Consider the following 11,366-nt stretch of genomic DNA (forward strand, 5'->3'; position numbering starts at 1 on the left):
CACCACTGCCATAGGGATGTCGCCACCGTCATGCCATCTGTGCTTGAACATATGTTGAAGAAAGATCTGGAGTTTCTTTATTCTGCCATGTCGTCACCATTACCGAAGCCAAGATGTCGAATGATCAAAACCTAAACTGTTAGAACCCTAAACCTATAGTTACACACGTCCGCATGCGTGTGATCCGGCAACCCCCTCACCACCGTCGACCAAGAGGTCGTCGGCGAAGGGGAGCCGCTGGGCGGAAATCTTGTCACCCTTGCGGCGGCTAGATCCCTTGTAGGGGAAGAAAGAAAACCCTCCCCGCCCTCCCGTCCTTGGATGATTGAGAAGAGAGAAGAAATGAAGCGGACAATGATGCACATTAGAGGACAAGCAAAAGCGGGTAGCATGGGGCGGAGTAGAGTAGAGTAGAGTACATGATGAACAGGGCCCTGCAGGTATATGGTTCTGACAGGTTAGAGCAAGGCAGGAAGGAACAAAGGAGACGGAAAGGCTGCTGGCTGGCCGGTGCACAAGTGTGTGCTGTGCACCCACCCAGACGGAATGCAATGCCCATCAGTCCCAAAAAGGAAGAAAGAAAGAAAGAAAAGGCCCAGAGAGTTTAGGGCATTCATGTATGCACCACGCTCCAATGCCTGCCTGCCTGCCTGCTTGCTGCTCCAGTGCAGCAGCAGCAGGAAGAATCCATCTGTCTATCCCTTCCCGTAGGCCTCCACAAACTAGGCCAAATCGATCTACCATCCTAGCACGGGCACAGGCAAAGCTTTGTGCCTGTGATGATCGAGGTTGCAAGTAGCGGCGGACGGAGGAGCCGAAAGGGCAATGCCGGGAGGGCGAGCAGGCTGTGATCTGCGCGCGCTACGGGTGTCCCCGCTTTAGCGCTACACGCCGCGACCTGGCGATTCCGTCCGGCGCCCCGTGGGAACAATGGGTGCGGTTCCGGCCGTGCGCGCGCGCGTACGAGTACGACGGTGGGTGGGTGGGTGTCGTACCGCAGCCGCAGCCGGAGATCGCGCGACGAGACGCCAGATTCACTGCAGGTGCAGGCTCATCACGAGCTTTGGAGCTCGGACGGGGAAGAGCGCGTTGCGTTGCGGACTACTCCCTCCGTTTCAAATTACTTGTCTTGGATTTGTCTAGATACAGATGTATCTAGCATTAAAATGAGTCTAGATACATCTGTATCTAGACAAATCCAAGATAAGTACTCCCTCCGTCCGGAAATACTTGTCAGACAAATGGATGTATCTAGATGTATTTTAGTTGTAGATACATCTATTTTTATCCATTTCTCCGACAAGTATTTTGGGACGGAGGGAGTAATTCGAAACGGAGGGAGTACATGCTCCCGGCCCGGCCAGATCATGCCTTCTCCCCTATCGAGCAGTAGCTCGGTCTCTTTGTCTATGGGGATTATCTATCATTGCAAGAACTTGACCCTAGGCCCTAGCCGTATCCTATCCATCTTTTTTTTTTAAGGGTATCCTATCCATCTTTGAGACGTACATACAGTGGTTTTTCTTTCTTTCTTTCTTTCTTTCTTTCTTTCTTTCTTTCTTGACGATTGTTACTACACCAAACACCCAACTCGGGGTTTTCATTTGGGACAGGACTGGCGCACAGATTCTAGGATTTGGTTCGTTGCGTTGCCGACTCCGCCGCCGCGCGCCGTTATATCCAGATTGTGCTGTCTATCTACATAAATAGCTACTATAGGGCCATCTTTTTTGTTACATTATACGATAGGAAGATCCTTTTTTTTTTTGCGGGGTTACCATAGGATGATCTGTTTTGATACTACTCCTATATAGGACAACAAACAGGAAGATTAGTGCTAGTTCTATTTGTTCACCGTTATCCTCTTTTTGTTTTCTTGAGAGAGAATGCTGGTGTTTATTGATCACGAAACATCGTTACAGAGAGTTTTTCGGGATGTGCAACATGAAAAGTTACATTGCGATGCGCCGAAAAAGAATCACCAGAAGAAACACACAATTGAACTTATAAAAACATACAATTGCGCTAATACGTGAGCCGCGCCATTCAACAAAGGATTAACATGGCTAAAACTGCAAGGCTAGAAGTTGCCCGCCAACAAGATGAATTTGTGGAAAAGGATGAGCACCAACAAGAGGATCCCACGATGACAATGACAAGACCTAGACTCAAAGACCATTTGCCAAAGACTCGAGTCATTCAGATCACCGTTGTTTCAAGATCTTGTTTTGGTTGATCTCATACTAACATTGTACTTGTCTGTATTCTCCGGTCATTAGTGTACATCAATAAATAGGACGTAGAGTTATTATTTCCCATCCAGGAACAATCAATACTATATTATAATTACTATATTATAATTGTATTTTTTAACACAGTACCGGGAATTTCGCATACTATATCATTCATGTGAAATTCTCGTTGCTAGATATATACGCACATACACTCATCTTTATAAACGCACACAGACACACCCTGTCTCTATGAGCACCTTCGAAAGACTGAGCCGACATATCATCTTGAGATTTTATAAAGCCACTGTAGGCGTCGCATCGCCGAAAATTAATCCAGTATAAAAGCGAGCACCAGGACTTGAACCAGGACTAGGGATACCACTGTCCACCTAAGAGCATCTACAGTTGGACTTGGCAAATCCGACCCCTCAAACGCCCGTAGACGCGCCCAGGCGTGTCCACGGATAGTGACCGGTCACGCCTCCGGAGACGTGGACCTAGATAAAACCATTACTATATTACAATTGTCTTCTACGTTATCCTTTCGGGCACCACCGTCCTCCTACTGCTCCTCACATAAGATCAGCAGCGAATCAATTATCGACACTAGACATGGTCACAAAGATCGGTTTTAGTCCACACGAGCCACAGAGACTCGAACAAAACCAGGCCTTCATAGCTGCTCAGATCAGATAGAAAATACGCACACCATCTCTTCTTTATCAAGAAGACGAGAATCCATCTCGAGACCATGCAAAAACTCAAATGGAACCATAAATCTATTGGACATTTTTACCTTGTTAAAACAAAAACACTGATACTTTATTATTTAACTTGCAAATTTTTCCTAAATCTGAACCATCAACTATCCGAGTACCAAAATTAGTTTGTGGCAAGAATTAGTATTAGTATAATATATAAAGGAAAATTGTCTTAAAGTTCAGTAGAGGCACAACGACAAATGGTAGTCATGTGATGTACAATAAAATTAAGGCAAACATACCCCTCAAATTATTATTTTCAAGGCAAACATACTTGAAAATTCCAGTACCGGGAACAATCATTCATGCGAAATTCTCGTTGCTAGGTTACAAAACTTCAGCACCACCGGATCCTACACAGTACACACACTTGTTCGGACAAGAAATCGGAACAGCCTTATGCAAACCTTGACGGGGAAGAAAACTGCATCTAGCTTATTTATGCCACTAATAGCTTAGCACAATGGTGTCAAACAGTCAGTTAATCGACGAGCATCAAAAGTTCACACGACAAAACAACAAAACAGAAGCTCAACATTAAATACAAAACAAACAGAAACGCAACACATTTCACTATGTCTTCTTCTACAGATAAGAAGCGAGGATCGCATAGCCAAACTCCCCGGTCAAGCCCGCTTCTTCAAAATGCATCTTTGCATTGCCTGGCTTCAAAGATACACACGATAAGAACTTGCGAATACATGAACTGGGAAAATATCATGATGATTTAGAGGACTAGTCAAAATTAAAATTACCGGTACCTGAAAGTTGCTCATTCTGAAAGAGGCTTCCGAACCACAAAGAAGTACATCGGGGTGAAGATTTCCTTCCTGTAGATCTTGCTCATGTTACAACTCATTCATATACAGAGCATTAAACTGGAGGGAATAAAAGGACAGCACAGAGGGCGGTGAGGAGTGAGCTCCTGAAGTTGCACTACGACTGAAGCTCTCTGCAAATTATACTTTTCTCTTTCAGAAACGTGGTTCAGAGATGATAAACTTACTTGCCACCTTCGACAAGACCTTCCGCGGCCTTCTCTAAGAAACTAGAGACCCTCTGGCTGCCTTCCGGAGCCAGACCAACATATTCCAATACCTTGACCTGAACAACAATATCATAAGAGAATCTCAGCCAGACCAACATATTCCAATACCTTGACCTGAACAACAATATCATAAGAGAATCTCAATCTCATGTTTACGAATTTTCGCCAACCAAGCATCAAGGCATGGTGGAACCAGCTTTGGCTGTCATGGCATACTACGTTGGACAATATACAAGATGATCCGTAAAGCCTTAACTGTCTTATGGAGTAGTTACTACGAACTGAATTTGATTAAGTTCCCTAATCAAGCAACTCAGTGCATTACATGGACAGCAAATCACTTTAAGTATGTGTACAGTATAGGAATTTCCATAAACAATATTGCCATTTAAATATTGGGTAACATATCAATTTTATCGGGTATCAAAATCTTGATGTGTCAGATGCAAACAGTACCAATACAAATGACAAAGGCCAAGCAGCTGGACTATATATTTGTGTCCATGCCATATAGTTGTAGTTAAGAATCTAGCTTTGCTGTCACTACAAGAGGTGAAACTGAATGGTTTCCAATTTCTATGCAATTTGATACAAATTTACTGGGATGATACCTCTCATGATAAGAATTTAAAACCACATGACAGGATCCTAATCACAAGGAGGTCAATAGAACTGGTTAAATAGTTGTCAACCTATGGTCCATACAGTGCAGGAAAGTAGCACTGAGAGCAGATTTTGTGCAACTAGTTGTTCATATCTTGTCCTTTTTCTCTAGGTCACAAATAGTCATACTTTCGGATGAGATTTTGTAAATGCACAAAATATAGCATTATTTACATCCATGATTTATTTCATAATTTTTGGAACTTGGAAAATATGGGGAAAAAAGTGGAGAGGATATGGGGTGCATGGGCAACTAGTTGCACAAAATCTGCTCTCCGGATTTGACTTGATTGTGCGGAACACAATGATAGCAAAAATAAAAGAATTCATTGCCTTACCATATTGCGAGTAATTATTCGTCCCACGGTAGTCAACCGGAAACTACTCAAAGAAAACCGACTTGGGTCCAAGGGCAAGTACCAAGGCAATGGAGAATCTTCAGCAAGATCCTTGTCCCAAATAACCTTCATGAATACAACATCATATTCATTACAGATCGGATGAAACACCATGATATTGAGAAGAAAAGAAATACTTGCAGTATTTCCTATTGCAGGAGTGGGGATTTCCACCCAGGTAAATCCTAGAAGGACATGATTAAACGAAAAGAGAGAAAGTGCTATGTCTTACCTCAAACCCAGCATCTTTAACAGCTTGAAGACATTGCCGAGTACTTCTGATATCTGGCAGGCCATTCCCAAGCTCAATTTCATCCTTAATCCTCTTGTGGGTTGCATTGTTTGGATCATAGTGATCGGTAATGCACCACTCATATACAGCAAAACACTGCCCGGGTTTTAATACACGGTAGATCTCCTTGTAGCAGCCAACCTGTGCAACAAAAAGGTCAATTCACCTTTATAAGATAGGACATAATGCCTCAATGGCATAAACAGCATCGAAAGAATTATAGAGTGACAGAGGTCATACCGGATCAGGTGCGTGGCATGTTGCCTCAATGGCATAAACAGCATCGAAAGTGTTATCAGAGAATGGCATCTTCATGAAGTCTGCCTGTATTTCAGAATAATATGTGGGTAATATAAGTACTGTTATTTAAAATCTTTTCCATATCCAGGAACTACATACAAGCATTGATCTTATACATTTTTACACAACTAATACGTGTCTTCATCAAATAAAGATTACTTTATTAAGGAGGTTGATCACATGTTCTAAACGTCTGACACCTATCCCACCTAGGGGCGACCAGGTGGCACACCATCACCCGCCTAGCATTTTTTTGTAACCGTGAGCAAAGCAAATACAAAGATTTTTTTTGCCTACAAAAAGAGAGTGCGAGGAGCCGAGGACAATAACAGATAAAAAAAGCTAAACACAAAACAAAGTGATCTAGTGGGTAAGCCAACAATACCTTGACAAAATCACAAGTAGCGCCAAGTCCTACCGACCGATTAAGCGCCTGAAATACAAAGATCATTATTAACAGAAGAGTTATGTGGTAAGTACACTTAATGGTGCACATTTAGCTGAAGTTATTAATCGCAGTCAACAGTAGAATCAACCAAAAAATAATGAGCATTGAACAACCTTTCCCCTAGTTATCTGGTAGTCGTTGTTGTTCAATCCAGTAACTGAGGTGGAGCTGCAGATAACGGTTGCCTGATCAGTTATTTCTGGCTGCAAGTATAATGTACTAAACTACTGATAATGAAAGATGACAAAGCCAATAATCCTTTTCTAACTTACAGATGCAGTTATACGTCTTCCTTAGGTTACAAACATAAGAGATAATAAGTATTAGTACTATTGGTGAAATGAAAATAAATATTGATGACTTCCTGGAAAGCGTTAAGTCAAACTTCTCTAACTTTAAATACAGTATTGATGTATAAATAACTGAGATTGGTGAAATGAAAATAATATCATTAGACTTTTCATCAAAATATTTCATAATTATGCAAGTTTTTTTATTACATTTTCATATAGAAAACAAAAGTCAAAGTTGCATCCTGGAGACCGTCACCATATCTAAAACATCACCGATTTTGGAATGGAGGAAGCAGTTAAACTGTTGAGTGGCTGATTACCATGATTTAACAACAAATAGATCAAGGCTGATACTAAAAATATTTTTGGTGCTATGCACACAATCATCTCAGTTTTCAACTTCTCCAAAGAAAAAGATCATGATAAATAAATTGAAAGGTAAATAATATCTAGATCTTCTCCCCAAAATCATGCCACCACTAGTTCACAGTTCTAAGTAATAAAAACATGAATCACTTCAGATGCATTAATCGTGCATATGAGAATGTCTAAACCTGAACACGTCACAATTCACATATATGAACAGAGGTGAAAGAGTGAAACAGGAATTAAACCTAAATCTCGCAATTTCTCTTAATGGCCCGCCTATTCCACAGCCGACATCCAAAACCTACAGCAAACATCAGGATATTGCATGTTCCATTATCATATTATGCTGCAGCAAGAGCAGCTTAAAAAGGGAAATCATTCTGCCATAGGTTATTCTATCTTCATAAGAAAACTGACCTTCATCCCTGGTTTCAACTCAAGCTGTAAAGCCAGAAAGTGCTCGTGCCTTTTGATGCTTTCCCTTAAAGATTCCCCATTCCACCTGAAATGCCAAGAGAGATGGGGAATTACAGTTAGCAATGTTCTTCTAAATCTTTTCATATAATTTTTTCTATAAAATCAAAATGATATAATTTTCATGAAAAATGAAAGATCAATTATGTATTCTTTCGATAAGAGTCCTCACCTGTGAGCAAAGTGGAAGGATTCACCCCAGCCATACTCATAGAAGCTAGTAGCAAGATCATAATATTTATTAACCTGGTAAACATCATAGTATTAGGTAGGTCCTGACATTCAAATCCTAGTTGGACATTATGCAGCACAGAAAATAGACGTGAGTATTCTAATGACATTGGATTATCAAAAAAGGACTGTAAATGGCAGAACCTAAACCTAAGAAGGTGCTTATGTATTTGTTACTTCAACCATCATCCGAAATTTCCTGCCTACTTAAGAAACGTTTTGGAGATTCTAAATCAGCTTTGAAAGAACACTGACCCTCTAATGACATTGGATTATCAGAGCTGCAGGCTAACAATTTGATTTATGTATGGTGAAGCTAATTACACTATAACAATCCATTCATGACAATAATCATCGTAGGCTAAAATAATAACTTGAGTAGGAAAGCATCAAATTTACAAAGCCATTCCTCCAAAAAAATAATATAAATAATAAACGTGGTGTTTGTTCATGTCCCGTATAAGATAATAATTATTACCATATCGGTGTAGTTGGATTTCCTCGATTCCTCCTTCCCTCCGTAGTATCCATGATATTTCTCATACCTTGTGAAAAAAAGATTGTCCCCAAATTAAGAGTAGGATAGGGAAAAAATAACTGGAGTGAATGAACATAAACAGTACTGTATAGGGAATGAAGACGCCGGCTAACAAGATTACACTCGGCAGATCCTACAGTGCATGCAGAGGCAAAAACACAAACATTTTGATGCCCCTTAAAAGAGTGTGCACATGTGAAAGGACGAGTTTAACATTCAGGCCTTTAAAAAAACATGACATGGTTCACAGGTTCAGGCCTTAAGACTACCACAGTGGGAGTAACATAGGTGGTAACATCACACTTATCTAGGCAAAATAGATGATGTGGCATGTAATTAATGAAGAAAGAGAGGCATGTGGTAAAATAGCTAGTTACTGTAACATCACACATATCAAGAAAAGATGAGTCTATAACCCAATAAATGAAGCTATGCATGACACAACACATATGTTATTACCTACTGTGGAGAGAGGCATGTGGTAACATAGACTTTAAGTGCATGTTACTATTCTAAGTTACTCCCCACTGTGACTGACATGGTTCAGGCCTTCAAATAAAAATAAAATAAAACATGACATGGTTCCTAGGTAGTACAGTGGTAGGCACAGTTGGATGACTTGTAGTACTGTACTAGCACACCCAGGGGGCAGATAGCTACATCTTCCGATGTGCATTTAATCCACCAAAGACTTAAGCCAGGAATTCCAAGCCCATGAAGAAGCAGAGAATTATTATCCAACCCATGTATGGGTGCAGATTGCGAAAGGTAAATTAATGAGAGCCGCCCGCCAACTGGAAAAGGACGTGCCATGTGAGGGAGAAGAAAAACAGAGCACGGTTTTTCTCAGAGCAGAGCAGAGCAGAGAAGCTCCTGGTTGGTAATCCTACAATACAAACCAACCAAATTTGGAGCAAAATGTTTGTGGTTCATATGATTTGGGGCGCACAAATGGATGCTTAAAACTCCAGAGAGAGTGCCACAGCCCAGGCAGCACTGAACCTGAAGCAACGGTGGGCACTGGCCTGTGATGTGTGAGCTGGGCGGTGTTTAAGAGTAAAGGCGTGGAGCAGTTGGATCTAAGGTTTAGTCAGTATTCTGGAGTATGTACTAACTGTATCCCCAAATCCCCTTCTCCTGAAACCCAACCGTAATTCCCACTAAGTCCGTAGCACACAGGAAGCATGAAGAAGGTAGAAATCGCATCGGGTCAGCTGCTCCCGTGTCTTGTTTATTTATTTATTCCAAAAGGAAAAAAAACATCATCGAGCGCCGCGGAATATTAAAAGAAGCAGCTTGCCGGAATGGATCACGCCAACGGCAAGGGGGGAGAGAGAGACGTACTCGTCGACCGCCGATTTGACTTGTTCCTTGTCGATCTTCCCGCCAAGGCCCGACGCGAGATCCAGGGCTCCAGACTTGGACATGGCGGCGGCGGCGTCGCCTGCGACAGGGAGGGCCGGGCGGCGGCGGCGCTGGGCCTGACCGAAACAAAACAGAGAAATTGCAAGGTTCAGACTCGCTGCTCCGGATCGAAATCGAACAGGGCGGGATCGAGCGAGGCCGCCGACCTTGGCGGCGGAGAAACGGGTCCGGGGCGGAGATCTCGAGGTGTCGGGAGGAGGAGGACGGAGCTTCGAGCGGTATGGAGGAGGAGGAGGATCTGCCGGAGGCTGACGAGGGTGGGAGTGAGCGAGCGATTTGGCTGGCAGCGGATTACAAGTAGGCGGCCGAGAAACAGGACAAGCAAATGCCAGCCGAGCCTCCATTTGGATTCAGGATTCCCAATTTATTACTCTCTGATGCACATGCGCCGTCACTTCCGGCAGCATTTCGAATCAACGGGTTGGATCGTTCGGAAATCAGATCGGCCGTGTCTCATTGTCCACGTCGCAGATTAACGGTGCTGTAAAAAAAATCATAAAAATGATAGAAACCAGTATAAGTTTCGGATGCGAATATAGGGCGAACGTTCGCTCCCTGTTCCTGCATGACGAAACATACGGTCCCCGGTTTTCGGCGCTTAGTACTACATCGCCAACCTCCTTAGCCTAAACTTGGACCCCAGAAAACCCAAGGAATATCCCAAAGGAAACCATGATTTCGATTCTACGCCAAATCTGAAAATCTACAAATTGTTTTGTGCTCCCGCCTACTATGCATCAAGTGAAATGGGTCATCGTCAACCTGATCCCCTCCCCGCCACACGCTGCTGCTGCATCCCTCCTCGCCAACGTAAACGACCTCCTCGTTGCCGTTCCATTGCAAGGCCACACAATGCAGAACGTGGTGGTCGGCGTTCACGATGCAACGTTGTTTCGCCCTCTATGTCATCCCATCGTAGCGCCATGCCCATCAATGAAGCGCAATGCATTGGTTGGATTTGGTCGCTGGTGTGTCTTTTCTTGTTCATCTTCACCTTGCATCGTTTGTCATTGAAACACCTGTGGCAAGTGATACCGACCATTACCGCACCACTTTAATTTGTCGACTTCCATACCGAGTACTCAAGGAAAAAAACTTGATAACATTGCCTTTGCCGGGAGGAGTCTAGCCTAGTCGCCTTTGCCGAGTGTACCAGTGATACGAACTTGGCAAACAGTTTATCGAGTGTATTTTCACCCATAGCCAATGATTTTATTGTACCTGTAGGTTTCGCGTACATGGGCTCGATTTCAACGCGTACCTAAGCTCCGACAAGCTCCCAGATAGATCAGATTGCCGGAATCGAGAATGATGATTGATACTAAAAAATGAATTATTTCTTTATTTGGGCCAACTAAGTTGCACCCTTGACCCATGTACTTCATATACCTTACTAAGGGAGCTCCCACTCACCCTCCGGCTAAACCAAAAAGATATCTCAGATATTTATATATTTAAATAAAACTTCAAAATTGTTCATGAATTAAAAAAATTCGTGATTCAAAAAAATGTTCATGTTTTTAGAAAAAATGCTAAAGAACTAAAAAAATCATGAATTCAAAAATGTTCTATATTGACGAAATGTTTGCCAATTTTGTAAATATTCATGATTTTATAAAATATACACAATAAAAAAATTGCCCATGAACTCAAAAATTTTCCGTGAATTTTAAAATTGTTTGTGATTTCTTACATTTTCATGAAAATCTACAAAAACGTTGCCGATTCAAAAATTGTTCGTTAACTAGAAAAATGACCATGAATGTACAAATGTTCATGAATATAAAAATATATTCATGATTTTCAAAAAGATTACATGAATTATTTTTTACAAATATTAGAAAAAGGATTCTAAACTTAAAAATATTATTGAATTTACAAATATTCATATT

The 11,366-nt window shown here is 41.9% G+C and overlaps 1 protein-coding gene across 3 annotated transcripts; it reads right to left on the reverse strand.

The window, feature by feature from the left end:
* Window positions 1–3,222: 3,222 nt before the first annotated feature.
* LOC119304087 (cycloartenol-C-24-methyltransferase 1) lies at window positions 3,223–9,814 on the reverse strand. 3 transcript variants are annotated; one of them, XM_037581248.1, is made up of 14 exons: window positions 9,621–9,813; window positions 9,394–9,530; window positions 7,990–8,056; window positions 7,453–7,526; window positions 7,224–7,308; window positions 7,052–7,107; window positions 6,258–6,312; window positions 6,082–6,129; window positions 5,637–5,720; window positions 5,337–5,537; window positions 5,045–5,170; window positions 4,002–4,099; window positions 3,757–3,825; window positions 3,223–3,657 (listed from the first exon to the last, which is right to left on the reverse strand). In XM_037581248.1, exons 2-13 carry the CDS (start codon window positions 9,474–9,476, stop codon window positions 3,768–3,770), a joined length of 1,035 nt encoding a protein of 344 aa, XP_037437145.1. In that variant the 5' UTR covers window positions 9,477–9,530; window positions 9,621–9,813; the 3' UTR covers window positions 3,223–3,657; window positions 3,757–3,767. The 3 variants fall into 3 exon arrangements, with proteins under 3 accessions (XP_037437145.1, XP_037437146.1, XP_037437147.1); XM_037581249.1 differs by having other exon boundaries at window positions 3,223–3,661; XM_037581250.1 differs by lacking the exons at window positions 3,223–3,657; window positions 3,757–3,825 and having other exon boundaries at window positions 4,060–4,157; window positions 9,621–9,814.
* Window positions 9,815–11,366: the final 1,552 nt, after the last annotated feature.

The sequence above is a fragment of the Triticum dicoccoides genome, chromosome 5A (genome assembly GCF_002162155.2).
Source record: "Triticum dicoccoides isolate Atlit2015 ecotype Zavitan chromosome 5A, WEW_v2.0, whole genome shotgun sequence".
Classification (NCBI taxonomy): domain Eukaryota; kingdom Viridiplantae; phylum Streptophyta; class Magnoliopsida; order Poales; family Poaceae; genus Triticum; species Triticum dicoccoides.